Below are 16,158 nucleotides of genomic sequence, written 5' to 3'. Positions count from 1 at the left end.
GATTCTGAGCCGAAGACAAATTAACAGTACAGTACAGTACAGTTTAGTTCCCTGCAAGACCGCTCGCTGCTTTCACAGGAACAAACGCAGAAGAAAGCTTGTCTTGGGACGTCTACAGCCAGCACTAAATGGAAATGTTCATTAATCAGTTTTATCTATCCCCTGCCCCCACCGGAGCCCTTCTGCAGATTGCTACACCTGATGTGTTGAATAAGCTTGGAAGGAGAGCTGCTAGTGGAACCGACTGCTCGGTCTCTGGAGGCGGACTGCTGGCTTCGCTGTGAGGCTAGTAAAGTTCACTAGATGTCTGAGGTGTTCCATATGTGGTTTAAGGTGCAAACAGTTATACACAGTTCCAACAGCTATAGACAACATTGCTCATTCTGGCTTAAGTAGTTTAGTTTGGTTGGGGTGTATATTATTGAAATGGTGGGCATCAAAACAAGGGCTCGTGTACATTTTTCAGGCCGCTAAATAATCGCACTATGGCCATAATTTTGTTGTTCGCTGTATATGAGAAGATTATCATGTATACTCCAACACGGCTAATACCGTTGGACTTAAACTAGAGTGACATCTAATTAGTTCCCTTTTTTTGGGGGGGCACCCAGGGGTGGCCTTGAACCATTACCTCCTTAACAGCAATAGCTTTAAAAAAACATCCAGATGAACCCAGAGATGTTATTGTTCCAAAGAGCCGAGAAGCACTTAAAGGATCTTTCATCACCAAACATAATGGGAAACCACAACGTCTGTCATTAACATCTCTTCACGGACGGGTGTTATTCTGGCTAGAATTCTACTCGTCACGGAACTTTTATTATTTGCACATATTAAAACGCATTTACACAGTGACAATCAACGATAGACAGCTGTTTGTGGCAGATACAGGGAGAAAACAAAACAGTTTTTTAAAAAGAAATATGTGCCCTAATGAATGAGGTCTTGTGACCGTGTGTGCGTGCGCAGAGGAACTTCAGAAGCGCACACGCACTCTCCATGAGTAGTTTGTGAGAACTTTGTCCTTTTTCTTCACGATGCAGGTGTATGTGCCTTCGTTGATGGCGTTGGCCACGATGGTGATGTGGTCATCTTTCAAGGAGATGTAGTTGGGGTGAGAGAACTCCAGCAGCTCCCCATCCTTGTACCAGCTGGAAAAACAGGAGTCATGCATTAGACGCTGATCAGTGAAATCAGGCTGTAGCGTCTCTGTGGTTAGGGACCGTTCAGTATTTATGGAATGGACCACTGGAGCAAAATGGGGGGGGGGGGTGTCTTAATATTCTTTGTTGAGGAGCAACAATATGTAGTCTGGGGGGTATAGTAGTATATAGTGTATAAAACACGCAGGGGTGAGAGAGAGGGACGACATGCTTTAAAATGGGCTGCAGGGCGGATTCGAACCCAGGACCGCTGCAGGGAGCCTCGGTACATGGGGCGGTAACTACCACTATCAGCAGTTATCACATGAATTTAATCAGTCAGATCTAGTAGTGCTCTTATGACGGGGCGGTCATATTATACGACTATGAACTTAAGCATTCACACAGTCGGCTTTTTTGCGAGTTTTTGAGACTGGAGCAGATGTTCGTCACACGATGTTATTGATGTGAAATATTAATAACTGACCATTCGTCACTCTATATTTGTGATATAACACATATGGGGGGGGGGTCCGAGGTCCAGAGGTCCGAAAATCCCTCCGGTGGGTCTTAAAATAAAAAAGGAACAGTCCCTTAGAGGGCAATACTCACTATACTTTGCCTTTCTTTGATGCTATTTTCTTCCCACAACGAAAAGTGAGCTTCTTGCCCTCAACGACCAGCTTGTGCTTGGTCCTCAGGGGGGTCTGGGTAGGAGCCACAGTGGGGAAAGGAAATTCTGAAGAGGATCGGAAGGAAACAGTTATAGGTGATGCTCCGAAATAAGACAAACAAAGATCAGAACTTAAAAGTGAAAGAAGAAATACAAAAACATTTTGCCGATTACCGTCAAAATTTGTGAAACAAACCTAATCAGATCAGTCACTTATTACGCTTTTCACCCCTGACCTGCCGACACCACGGCTGCCTTATCAATATAATCTCTCCCATCTGGTTTCTGACAAACACAAACACAACAATCCGCCTTGTGATCAACTCGAAATCTGCTTAAAAAACAGTTGCTCTCGTTAATGCCGCAAAAATCCAAATTGACCTTGTGTGTCTCTAACCCTCAAGCCACAGTCTGAAATTCCAGCGGTTTGGAGTCACTCAGGAATTTTCCACAGCCGTACAACGTCTCCCAATCAACAATGAGGAACAGATTACCGCGAGCCAGGAATCGTATCCTCTTGCCTCTCCCCACACTGTCCCTTGTTGCTGACAAAAATCTCAAAAGCCACAACAATCTATGGGCTGTGATGGTTTAGAAGAGCCATTTCCTGTTGTGCAAGAGGGGACCTGTGCACCAGTGTGTCCTGCAATAAACCTAAAGTGGCTTAGGCTGTCAGAATCGCTGATGTGTTCAATCATCAATACAATCAACAGACACCTGCTTTGCTCTGTTTGTGTTCTGGGCTAAAACACACATTTCCTCCCAGAGGACGCTGGAATTCTCCAGAACTAAAAACACGATCTCCTCCAGTGGCAAGTGTAAACTCCCCTCAAAATCAGATTCTTGAAAACCCCCGTCGCTGCGCTGCATGGCTGGACCTGTTGTCTCCCGTTGCTCCATTGGCAAACGGTTCACAGCAGCTTCTTGCGCTGCTCAATTGATGTTTTATTTTTTTCCCCTGGACTGCTGCTGCTGCTGCCGCTGTGTCTTACCATAACAGAAATCACAGCTGGAGGGGCAGTGCTTCTGCATCAGCTTACGCTTGCTGTCGCAATAGCCCTTCCGAGCCCAGGACGGACAGATAAATAACCGGTCCAAACATCCTGGAGGAGAAGGGGGAAATGGAGTTAGTCGGAGGAGGATCAGACAAAGTCAGCAGTATCTGGATCTCCGATCTGCTTTTTGTTCCAATGAAAATGACTCACTATAATACACGCTAAAGATGACTCATGAGGAGTTTATACGACATTCATTAATGCCACGTCCAGTGTCAAAGATGAACCGTGGTCTACATTCTGGTTCCTTCTGGGAAAGGATATTTCTAGGTTTTTTAGACCTGGTTCTTCACAAGAGGTCGCTCCCCTAATGCACAATATGATTGCCTTTAGAGATGGTCAGATGAGGCCATCACTTAAATTCTTGCCCCGACTTGGTCGAGAGACAATCATAGCTTGTCCTCTTTCATGACTTAAAGATGTTGCAATCAGGAAGGTAGTGCCATCATTCCTCTTTCTCTTTGGCCTGTCAAACGGCAACATCATGGAACCCGTTGTAGAAGTTGTCAATTTGCTGCAAGCAGCATCTCAGATGCTGCGCCAGTTGTCTTCCACACTATGACAGAAAAGGATTTTTCGTTGGGCCATCTGGCTAATGATGTAGTTTGATCCCAGCTTGACAACTGGATTTACTTCTTTGGGTCTTAAGGACATTTGCTATTAATCTACGTGGTTGCAAAATGCCTTCAAGACCAAATAAGTCCATTTGCTTTCGATTAACTCCTTCTTGGCATCTTGTGTCCTGAGTGAATGACAGCGTTGTCGGGTGTGTCAACAATTGCCAAAGCCCAAAAAGAAGAGATTAGCAATTAGTGTCCTGGTGGTAAAAGTAAGAAGTTGTGAACGTACCGTAGAGACGGTGCACACCACCCACGTCATCCTGTGTGATTAGCTTGCGTCCTGTCAGGGTTGCATTCAGGTGCATTATAGCTTTAGGGTCCATGGAATGCATGAGTCCCAGGACGTGGCCAATTTCATGAGTTGCCACATGGACAAGATCCGTCAGCCAAACCCCTGCAACACAGATACCGTTGATTATTTTCTCTTCCAGGTGCCGTGCACTCCGTGAGCCTTCCATCAACTCACGGGTTATATATAAGCACAAAAATGCTAAAGACACGTGCCTTTCTTCCAGCTAAAGCGCATGTTTCCCAGAATCCAGTATTCGTGGTCGTCGAAGTGGATCTCGCCAGTTGGCGGGAAGAACGCGTGAGCCAATTCTCCTGTGATGCCGTCGAAACAATGGTGCAAGTAGGACTGCAGACAGTCTGTGTGGTTGATGGGGTAGAAGCCTGCCAAGACAGAGACAGAGAGAGACATACCTCAGGGCCGAGGAGGGAAACCCTCACTCCATTATTTCTGCTCTGCGTAGACAACAGCAGGGGGATGATGGATTACAAAAGACAGAGCTTTTCCTTCAGCCTTCACCACGCAGGAAGACAGCAATCCCTCTCACATTCACTGAGAATTTATTCAGAACTGTAATTTTCACCCAAAGGGACGGATAAGGCATAATTTAGACTGCTTCGCAGTACGCTGACATGTATGGAAGCTGTTAAGTGTTTGTGTTTTTCGTTTAGAAATATGAATCATGGTGAATATAAGCTTGGCGATATAGTCGCAGTAGTGTGATTTAAGACGTTGGCCGGCGAGGACATTTCTGCGACGACAGCACGGAGAGAGGAAACCGTAACGACGAAGCAGAAGTCTGGAGCTCGGAGCCAAGGAACATCTGTTGGGGATTGACGCAGCCACATGCAGAGTACCCACCGATCTTCATGTCTGCTTCTTGGTCAGCTGGCACCTCTCTGAAGCTGAACGGCGAGACGTCGCTCCACATGCCAAAAGCCTTGGCGATGCCTCGGCGCGTGTCGCTGGCATTTATCAAGTTTGTAGGGAAGGAGAGCAACCTGCTCAGAAGAAACGACAGCGTTATGGAGTTATTACTGGTCTCTGCACACATTCTTCTACAGCAGAGGAAGCTGCCAAAACACAATGGCTACTGTTCAGACAGAATTCCCACAAGCACTACAAGTACAGCTCCATTACTTGATATTGTGTTATATCTCGCCTCGGGTTAGACTGATCTGGACACTTTTAATAAGGATCATGTAGTGATCCGTTGGTAACATCCACTGTCAATATGAAAGACATGAAGATATATTATACTCATTCGGGAACTACATTTCTGCCGCTAACCCACACCAACAACGTTTGCTAATGCCAACTCTAACTGAAAAATATCTTTCAGTAACTCTATCAGTTGTTTTCCCTCAATCTTCTACAACTGTACTTTGCTGTTGTGTTGAGTAGAGGAACAAACTCAAACCAATACTTGTATGTTAGTTTGAACTTGTCCCATTTGAGCTGCTCCGGGGTGAGGGTGTAGCGCTTGTTCCTGGAGAGGTGGAGCACCTGCGACCGGGCCTCTTTGCGGATCCCAAAGAGCAGCACAGTGGTGTAAGCTTCTTCCTTGGACAAAGAAAAACCTTTAATTAATCACCTCATATTAAAGTGCAAGGTTGAAATAGTTATGGATTGCATTGCATGGATGCATATTTCAAGCCTTTCTGGGGCTTGAAATATGTATCGGACATAAAATATTTATGTTTGGAATGTAGCCTTTTGGAATGTAGCCTTTTCTGTGACTGATGTCCTTTTGGGATGGGCCACATCATCACACATGCAATTATTTTATAGCTTTGAAAGGCCGTCTATGGATGTTTTGCATTTAAGTGCTTTTATAAATATCCTGGGACTGAAGTTAAGTTGTGGTCTTCCTTGGCTGCAAATTTTTTATAATAGTGATCACATCAGTTGATAAAAACTGTACATTTTTACGGAGATGGGCTTAAGTAATATATCCACTTTCCAACACTTGAAGTCGGGCTGTAAATCTGACCCAAAGAGCCATTCTGTGCTTGAGAGCAGGAAGGCTTCCTGGCCTAACCGATGCATTTAAGAAGAATTTAAGGAGACTGCATCAAAATTAAAAACCACTGCCAAGATACATTTAAAGGCCTCAATATGCTTCAAGCTAATAGTGTTGGAAACTGAAGAATCTGAAGTTCTTCCAAAGCAGACAATCCAACAAACACACTTTCTTTACACAGCGTTTGGCCAGGTGTGTGGAGGTGTAAGTGTAGGCTGTCTGGAGCCCACAACTGCTGCCATCAGGGATGTTCTGGGACGGAAGTTCAGCCCCGGACTTTCAGATGTGTGAGCGTCTCGCGTGCGAGCCCCAAATGTTTTTGGCAGTCATTTGAATACAGTTTTTGTGTGTGTAAAGAAAATCTGATGATGTTGAAGACTTTGCTGACACCTGCCTCCTCCTTTGTATGAGCAGCACGTCACCAGTGTCAAGACGGACAGGCCAGAAAAGCCGCGTTGACACTTGATCCACCTTTTTTCCTTACCACCCCACCGACTTGTATAAGAAAATCTGAGACCCCGCCCCATTTTCTGACATCATCAAACAATAAATGACAGATTCACAAACAAATTCCTCAGTTTAAATCAAGTTATTGACTGTATTAAATGAGTCCTTTAAAAATATATCTATATCATTTAAAAAATATATAATTTAATGAATATGACGCGTCAGATTTATCAACTCATAACTCAATGTAGTCCTAACTGAATTTTTTATTTTGTTAATGTCGCCTACTGCCTACTACTTTTGAATGAGGACAAAAAATACATATATTTCTTTTAAATAGTTATGGACAGATTTTTGTATCCAGTAAGTGTGTCATTGTGAATTACGTTATACACGTGCAAATCTAATTTTAACAACCTCAGAACTGACAAATCCTGGTGCCCCCCCCTGTGATATTTGGCACCACCCTGTATACCACTGGCGTATACAATCATTTTATACTATGATCCAGAAAAATTATTAAAATATAGAATTAGGAAGAAAATTTGGTCTATGGTTGACCTGAATAATAATAATAGAAAGTACTGGAGATGGATAGCAAACATCAAAGAGACTCCCTTTACTCTGTACATCCTATCTTCTAGTTCCTGTTCCTGCTTCGCCCAGTCAAGACAAACACATGCAGTACTTCCTTCATTTCCTTACCAAAATAGTGAATAGTGAGGGGCAGGCAATCTGGCAGACTGTCCCACACTGCTGGTGAACTCGACGACCTCTCTTGCTCTGATGTTAAATATAACGTGTCTGTATTGCGTTATCTGTACCGGTCCTTGCTTGATACGACGGTTGCTTTTCCGAACCCGGCTAACACACTTGAGGCTTGTGCTCTGGGATTTATGAGGTGTTTAATGCAGTAAGGCTGGTGTAGTTCGCTCACTGTCGTGTCTTGTTATATTCACTGCAAAACTAATCTCACACTTTGGCACAAATAGAGTGCCAAAGTGTGAGATTAAAACTAAATAAATAAACTACGAGGGCCGATGTAAATGTGCTGGACTAGAAGCCAGTGGTGAGGTCTGACTCGCAGGGCAAAACAACTAAGGACAAATCCCAGAGGATCCTGGAGGGGAGTCTGGAAGAGTTTACCCTCAGTCCATCAGACCGTAAACTAGGATTAGGATTTTCATCCTTAGTTTCTGTTCAGTTATTTTATGTATATTATTCGAAAAAGTCAAATGCCAAGCAAACACAGCAGATTGCAGGTATACAAAGTTGATTGTCTATATCAATAGAAAACAGTGTTAATTAATAAGACATAGTAATATAAACACACATTGTGTTTTATGTATATTTTGAATTATATAGTGCATTATTTTTGAGTACAAATAAAAGAAAAACACATGAAAAAGCTTTGATTCATTTAGACTCTGATGTGTCTTTTACTTATGCTGTAATTCATTCTGGTAGCCTAAGAAGCTAGGAGGTTACATAATCCACAGCAGCAGTCTTCTTGATTGACACATAATGAGAGTGTGTGGTAAAGGAAATGACATAAAGCTATCCCCGAGGCTCTGGGTGGGTGGCAGTCTGGAGGAACACCTTCATCAAATTCACTGATGATTTTACTGTACAGGGATCCAATCTCTAATTACAGTATTCATCCGCATTCTAACAGTGAAAGAAAATGAGTTTGAATGATGCCTTGGCTACTTTGAAAAAACTCTGTTCATTCTAGTCCTGACCTGCCGTTCTCTATTGAAGATCAGACCTCACTAAAAGAAAATGTTAGATTTTTATAACTGACTGTCAAATTTACTACACAGTGTGTACAACCCATTTAAGGTTAATAATCTGTATGCACTTTATTTCCATATCATTTAAACTTCCCAGTTTGCATTCTACTGTATTAGGTACTGCAAGATAGTGAGTAGGAGCTGAATTATTAAGGCTAATGAGAAAGGTTTTAACTACTGTTTGAAATAGGTGCTGCCTCGTGTAATTATCTGTACGCCGAATTAAAAAGTGTTTTTTAATCATTAAAAAGAATTCCAAAGCATAGCATTCGTCGTGTGTAGCTTCCCAGAAACCTAGGAACAATGTTAATTCGCTGAAAGTTGAATGGAGTTTGGTGTAATTTTGTTTTTAATGATAATATAAACAACTTTTTTTTAACGCTATTTTAAAATTACAAACCAGACAATATATCGCAGTTCACAGTTGCAGCCACAGGTGTTACATATATCGCGTAAGTGGTGACAGCATACCTCTGACCTCCAGGAGGGAAACGCTGCGGTCTGGTGCATCCCTGCGAACAGAAGAGTGAGCAGCGCGGCAGCCAGCGGAGCAGCGAAGCCCCACTCGCCGCTGCGTAAACTTCTGGGAGTCTGACAGCACACCATGGCTGCGATATCACACCTCCAGAGGGGGGAAAGAACAAAGAATCCCTCAGCGAAGACTACGCAGGTTTACCATCTATTCCCGTGGACACTACTTGTTAGCCATGGCGCGTTGCTGCGGTGCGTTACTACGCGGGTAGCTTCTGGTGCTGTGTGCGGCAGCGCAGTCAAACCTGCGGAGCGGGCAGAAAGCGCAGTGCAGACTGCATCGTTCGGCACTCTTCCGCACAGTGCGCCTGCCAGAGCTCCGGTTTCATATTACTGTAGATGGGGCAGGGGGTCAGTGTCGAGACGATCTAATGAAAACCAAACGAGCTCTGCCAATCAAACCACTCGCTGCAACCACTGGAGTTCTGTTAAAGCGGAATCAGATGGTTTTTTGAACGGAACTTTCTGAGATTATGTAATTCTACTCGGAGAAAAAAAAGAGTCTAGTATTTGTCTTATCCCGTTGTGGCATCCAGACAGGAAAACATCACTCTTGACTATCATGTGGCGATATGAAACGTTCATGTCACTATTATCCTGTCCAGAATGATTGTGATATACTATATTTTCCCAATAATCATCAAAATATGTTTTGTGTGATCAACAATCAAATAATCTTGAATCCTTGTACACTTATACTTCTACATGAGTTTTTCTGCAGGTTGGACTGTAGCAGCGCCATCGTATAGGGGGGAAAGGTGATGACAATTCTAAGGGCCCACAGCCCGCTAGGGCCCACACACAGCCCCCAGTAGGTGGCAATGAATGGGTAGAGGGGCCCACACCGATATTCTTTCAGGGGCCCAGAATTCCTAGCAACTGCCCTGACTGTAGGCATACTGATGGCTTGGTGAAAATGTGCTATGTGTTATTTCAGAATGGTAATTCAACTGAATAAAATATGTTATATTTTTGGGTAAAACGTACAAAGATGTGATTATTATTTGTATGCTAAGGTTCGGTTCAGTTTAGGAACTCCTGATATGTCCCATGAGTTCAATTTAATAAAGGCAGGGTAGGTGATTCTATTCACAAATACTTCCTGTTATATACATTAAATGCTCTGACGTAAAAAAAAAAAGGTAATCTGTGGCCATGGCAGGAAAAAGCCCGTCCAATCAAAAAAGTCAGGCCGGAGAAAATAATTGGACGTCCTGCCTGTTTGTCAATGCTTACTTCCTGATTGCACTCTGCCGATCCCGGGAGCAGGACTTTTTCATTTTGGCGTTGCGTTCCAAATGACCTACTCAACCTTTAACATGCCCCCAATTTCTAATTTGAAAACAGTTTTCTTGTCACAGTCTACTCAGTTTTCTTTCTGTACCACAATAAGAAACCCATAAAGAGCCTAGGCTTCAGTATATTCACATATTGTCAGAATGGATTTCAGTGTGTGAGATAATTTGCTGCTTGTAGGTGCAATCTTTCTTGAGCTTCCCTTTTTAGATAAATGATTGAATTCAAGATCAAACCATGTCTCTAAGGTCTAATGCTTAACTTATGCTTACAGTAAATTATCAATAGATATTTTTTAAAGCAAATGTTCTGTGAAAAGCACACTTATATCAGTATGTCGTTCCCAGGATTCTGGTCTTCTGACTCATTGGCTCGGCCTCAGGGACATGCAAGTGTAATTCAGCTATCTTTGACAAAAAATTGTTTTCCTATCCATAACAAATCAAAATGTCCCATCCTCCTTAACAGTAGTATCCCCACAAGTTAATTTATGGCAGCCAAGACACGGTGTTGCAGTCTTTGTGATGAAATCCTTGGAAACGTGATTTGAGCGACAACGTTTGTTTCAACTCTCCGAACACAATATTGCAACAGCGTGGTTAAATTACTTTACTTCTGTTACACAATTTAATGATTGCCTCTTTGTGAACCAGTCGCTAACCACCTCTACTGATAAATGAAAAGTGGTTCACAGAGAATATGGATGGGTGGAAACAAGGCAATAAAATATGAACATATGAACTATGACCTATAGAGACTTTCACACTTCACATAAAAACCTGTCATGTTATAGGCTATATTTAATGATTTGAAGACAGAATTAATAATTCAAAATGTTGATCTTCTGTATAAAGCACTGACCAAGCTGTGTTATTTGCAACATAGTTGTGAGAATGTGTTGACATGGGAGAAGTTTGCCTTTAGGGTTTTTTTAACCCAATCCATGATCTTTCTAAGGGGATTTCTGGCAGACTGAAGGAAAAACTTTATGTATGCGGTATTTTTTATATTTTAATAATCTGCAGAATAACCATTCTAATCGATTAAGGTTTAGCATTTGACTTCTCGCTCTAAACGGAATATTAACACTATATTTCGTGTTGCAGCAATTCGTTTGTAGGAATGAGAGGCTAGTCGGAACCATTGTTTCAGAAGCGGTTTCTTCGACCTCTGCGCGAAGTTGCACCCCAGGAGGAGGAAATGGCGCCTGTCAGTTGCAGAACGGTTTATAGATGCCAACCAGTCAATTACACTCGAAGTTGACACGTAAAGTATGTAACTAGCTTCCGCAGCACCAGGCTCAGTGGGCACAGAAGTATGTTTTTAAGTGCAGAGAAGCACAGTTTGTGTCGGATGTTGAAGACGTAACAGGTAAGAGCTGCTGTCAGACATTTCCTCTTCTCTGTCCCCTCATAGAGACGTTAGCTCGGTGGCTAGCCGGTTAGCTTTAATCCCATAATCTCAGTAGTTAGCTTGCTGTTAGCCTGAGGTTGTTAGCCCCTCCGGGGTACGGTGCCCTTATCTAGGTGGCAATTGTGTTTCTCCCGAAAGTAACTACGTTTCTCCAGCACTTGAGTGTGACTGGAATTTAACTTAATGCCACGTGTGCTGGCAAACCAAACAACTACACAACAGCAGCCACTTTACTTTGACGTGAAATTGGCCGGACGTTAACTTTCCCTTAAGGTTACGGTCGTTTTCTTACATAGTAACTAAAATTGATTCTCGGTCTACCAAGTAGGCCTGCGGAGAGCTCTTAATGAACAGATCTGCTGCTGTAACAATATCTGATAAAAGAAAATGAACTTTGTAAAATGTAAACGTATCGTACGTTGAAGAGGGAGCCTGCAAATCCTGGAAAGGTCTTAAATTGTCCGTTTATGTAAAAAAAACAAAAACAAAAAAACAAAGCAAAAAAAGAAGAAGAGAAAAGAAACAAGTAACTTCATAAAAATATAACATTTTAGGAAGGTTCCAAAATATGCAATAGGGGTAGGTGTGGCATGTTTTTTTTTTTTTTTTCCCATTGGGGCTACGTGTCTTTGAAAAGGTAAACATAATACATCCGTTTATGTTTTTTAGTGTGGGAAATATAAATATCATCTCACCCTTTTTATTGCTTTTATAAGCTCCTCAATGAACACACTTTAGATCAGGACATCTCTCTCTCTCTCTTTAAGTTAACAAGCCATTGATTACAACCTATGCTACTATTTTGTTTCAGAGCACTGGTACAAATGTCTTGTAATTGATTTTTTTATGCTCTTACTGCTACAGGAACACCAGACATTTGAGAACGTTGCTGGTACTCTAGACCCCTTGCAGAAGAATGGGCAAAGAGCAGAAAGGAAGCAGGGCAGAAACATATGTACTGGCTGGATCAAATGGTCACAATGGCCAACAATGGCAGACTGGTCTGAGTAACTTGGCCAGTCATCCTCCAGGCAATAACCACACATCGAGGATGGTCCGTGTCGCTTCAGATGTGAGGCACAAGTGTGCAGCCTATGTGCTAGCACTGAGACCGTGGAGCTTCAGTGCCTCTCTCACACCGGTGGCCCTCGGCAGCGCCTTGGCGTACAAACTGGACGGCTCCGTGGACTTGGTCATCCTGATGGTGTGCGCGGTGACGGTCCTTGTAGTCCATGGGGCAGGCAACCTTGTTAACACCTACTATGACTTCTCCAAAGGGATTGACCACAAGAAGAGTGACGATAGGACTCTTGTGGATGAAATCTTGGCACCACAGGATGTTGTTATGTTTGGAGCATTGTTATATTCTTTGGGGTGCTTGTGTGCCACTCTGCTCTATTTCCTATCTACACTTAGACTGGAGCACCTAGCCCTTATTTACTTCGGGGGACTGTCCAGCTCTTTTTTATACACTGGGGGTGAGTACACACACACACTAACACACACACACACACACACACACACACACACACAAACGCAGATAACTACAGATTTTTTTTGAAGGCTTTACTCACTGCAGTTGAATGGACAGTTTAAAAAAAATAAAAATAAAATAAAAACAAGTGTCTCAGTTACTTATCCATGCAATTAGTTTGGGTTTAGTAATTGAGTAAATATTATTACGTACTCTACATTTGGCAGAGGCTGAAGTCCAAATCGACTGTTCCCGTTGTGTTTAAATGCCAAACTGGCTAACTGGACTTCAGTCATCTGTAAGGCAGCCTGTGTATTTTTCAAACATGACACTAATGTGTGCTCTTAATAATGCTCTTCAGGCAAGTTAATGTTCTGGTGTATTTTCTTCTCAAAAATGTTTTATTTGTGCAGATAAAAAAAAGTAATATGGGAACTCTGCTGTCACCTATATACATAAAGGGTCTGTTTTAGCTGTCGTGGCTTGTGCTACACATCCTGTGAAAACAGTTGCATAGTTGTCAGTGACCCTGAAGGAGCTTGGTCGAGTCTGAGAAAATAACCTCAATTATATATTTGGGGTTATCTCAGCCTCGGCTTTGAGGCTACAAAGATCCAAAATCCTGCATTCTAACCCGGAGGTGTAGAGTTGGAAAGACCAGGCGCAATTCAATTATATTTGATGCATGATGGGACGTATAGGATCCACTGTTTATTAAGTTTGATATAAGTAAGGGTACCACTGTCCTACAGATTTTATTATTATTATTTTTTTATCTCGTGTCTTTGGAGTCCCTGAACTCATAATCATGGGTCTCTGGAAATCTGTCACAATTCCCGAAAACCCATAACAATAATTATAAGGAAAAAACTACCGAAATACCAAGTGCATGAACAGGATTCAGAAAGAAACATCCACTCAACCATTCACTCACAACACTGACCCACAAACATGAGCAAAGTGACAAATTCTCACCCACAGCCTCCTAATCACACCACCCAGCAGATTCCGATGCCTGGACAGCAATTTTAAGAAGTGGAGAGACACAGATGGCAGTAGAGAAAACAAACACCAATATTAGGCTACTCATCTAGAGACTCATCTAATACTAATAAAATGGTGAAAGAAGTTGCTATTGCTCTGTACTTTCAGGATGTGATGGCACTTTATCAACAACCACCATTCAAAAGGTTAAAGGTGACTTCTGTTTACTGTTTTCCCCAGGTATTGGCCTCAAGTACGTCGCCCTGGGAGACGTGGTGATCCTCATCACCTTCGGCCCACTGGCGGTCATGTTTTCCCACGCGGTGCAGGTCGGTTATCTGTCAGTGCTGCCGCTGGTGTACGCGGTGCCCCTGGCCCTCAACACAGAAGCCATCCTTCACAGCAACAACACCAGAGACATGGACTCTGACAAGCAGGCGGGCATCGTCACCCTGGCCATCCTAGTAGGCCCAACGCTGTCCTACGTCCTCTACAACCTGTTGCTTTTTGTCCCCTACGTGCTCTTCTGCATCCTCGCCACCCGTTACACCATCAGCATGGCGCTGCCTCTACTCACGCTGCCCATGGCTTTCCCCCTGGAGAAGCAGTTCCGCAGCCGATACTATGCCAAGATCCCTCAGAAGACGGCCAAGCTCAACCTCCTCATGGGACTGTTCTACGTATTTGGGATAATTCTGGCACCTCCTGGCAGCTTGCCATCACTGTGAATAAATTAGATTTGATATTTCAAATTGTGTTGTTTTAATACAGACTAGTTTAAGTACCTCTTTGTATTTGTTCAAAGCTCTCTGAGGGCTTTCACTGGCTTTAATTTATTGTCATATTTATATGTTGAATGGAGATTTAGTTTTGGTCCTCCTCTGTGACACTGAAGGCATAATCGTGTGTATTTTTTCAGTATTAAGTCAGCTGTAATGTGTAGGTACAATTAAGAAGTGTTGGACTCATTATGTAGAGGTACGCAACATTTTCACCATCTGGGACTGATGGTAAACCTACAGTTGCCATAATTGTTCTTCTTCAAGACACAACACAACACTGATACCTGAAAGCATCAATTATCAATTATTTGTATATGCTTAACATCATACTCTGCACGCTTCATTCTGGTTAATTGTTAATTGGGTTTCTTTTTCTTTGAAGAGCCAAATAGTGATTTCATTGGATTGTAATAAATCTTACTGAAGCTGATCTCCCATGTGTTCATTTTGGATCAGAATGCCTTCTGATTGCATTTTGATGACAAATATTGGTTCAATGACAAAGTCTTTGGATAATTTATTTGAAAATATCACTATTCAAATGTGGCAGTTAAATGACTGTCAGATCAATTATGAGTTACAGAGCGGAAATAATTTTGTTTTTCCTGAATCAAATTCATTTTAAGTCAATCCAATTGTTTGAACCAATAGATGTTTAATTTGATATGAACAACTCAAGAATCAAATAGAATACAAATTAAGTAACTCATTTTGAAAAAGAAATGCATTCAAAAAGTGTAAAAAATTTGTGTAGCATTATATTTGTCAGCAGGGGGCGGTATTGCAAAACCATTAAACCAACATGCACAGGAACTGTTAAAAACTGTAATTTCTGATGAATGGTGTATTTGTGGGGTCAGAACAATTAGTTCAGCTGCTAGGTCTGATTAAGTAAGTTTGTGTCTTCAAAAATCAAAATGTGTATAAATAAGCCAATTCTTGTAATTATATACATTTGTTTAATTTTATTAGGCTTTGTATCACAACTGGAGCACAACTTTTCATTAGAACATTTTAACTTGTTTCTGACTCTTTTTACAATATAGAGTCCATGTCATCTCAAACATAGAACACTTTCTGAACAAAGTTATTTCAAAACTAAAGTGCAGAAAGCTCAGAACCCCGTTCATTATCAAACATGACATTACATTTCTCCATGTCATTTTGATGCAATATTGTATTACTTTGCATGAAATATGTACAGTGTGTCCTATTCATGCGTTGTCTCTTATTTACTCACTGCTTTTGGAAACATATTTTCCCTTTAGTTACAGTGTATTAATACATTTAAACACAAATCTTTAATACGATTTAATTGGGAAGCTCACCCCAAGCTTTGTGTTAATAATTATCTGCTTCTCACTTCATATGTGTGGGTTATCTGTGGGTGCTACTTTTTACAACCACAGCCCAATGACGTGGGGCAGATGAAATGGAAATGAGAAATCGCCACTCCCATGTTGTTGATATTGTAAATAGTGAATTCAAATTCTAATAAACAAGCTCACATCAGTCTTTGTCTGTGTTTCAGAATAAAGATATAATAATATGATCATACTGTGAAATTGAATTGTGATTATGAAGTATAGACATTTAGTTGTTTAACCACGTGTCTCCTTGCAGACATTAAAGTAAT

At 41.9% G+C, this 16,158-nt stretch overlaps 2 protein-coding genes across 2 annotated transcripts; one reads left to right on the top strand and one right to left on the bottom strand.

Moving 5' to 3' along the window:
- Positions 1-753: 753 nt before the first annotated feature.
- Positions 754-8,979, bottom strand: mmp23ba (matrix metallopeptidase 23ba). The gene is made up of 8 exons (XM_084016229.1): positions 8,514-8,979; positions 5,206-5,342; positions 4,641-4,780; positions 3,995-4,162; positions 3,720-3,884; positions 2,808-2,918; positions 1,755-1,881; positions 754-1,151 (listed from the first exon to the last, which is right to left on the bottom strand). The coding sequence occupies exons 1-8, from the start codon at positions 8,646-8,648 to the stop codon at positions 977-979; spliced, it is 1,158 nt and encodes a 385-aa protein (XP_083872355.1). The 5' UTR covers positions 8,649-8,979; the 3' UTR covers positions 754-976.
- A 2,086-nt stretch (positions 8,980-11,065) lies between these two features.
- Positions 11,066-14,952, top strand: ubiad1 (UbiA prenyltransferase domain containing 1). The gene is made up of 3 exons (XM_084014880.1): positions 11,066-11,240; positions 12,147-12,760; positions 13,981-14,952. The coding sequence occupies exons 2-3, from the start codon at positions 12,199-12,201 to the stop codon at positions 14,466-14,468; spliced, it is 1,050 nt and encodes a 349-aa protein (XP_083871006.1). The 5' UTR covers positions 11,066-11,240; positions 12,147-12,198; the 3' UTR covers positions 14,469-14,952.
- Positions 14,953-16,158: the final 1,206 nt, after the last annotated feature.

This window comes from Eutrigla gurnardus (assembly GCF_963514095.1).
Source record: "Eutrigla gurnardus genome assembly, chromosome: 8".
NCBI classification, from domain to species: Eukaryota; Metazoa; Chordata; class Actinopteri; order Perciformes; family Triglidae; genus Eutrigla; species Eutrigla gurnardus.
The sequence above is the reverse complement of the archived record's forward strand: the minus strand, read 5'-3'. Positions and strand labels throughout refer to the sequence as shown.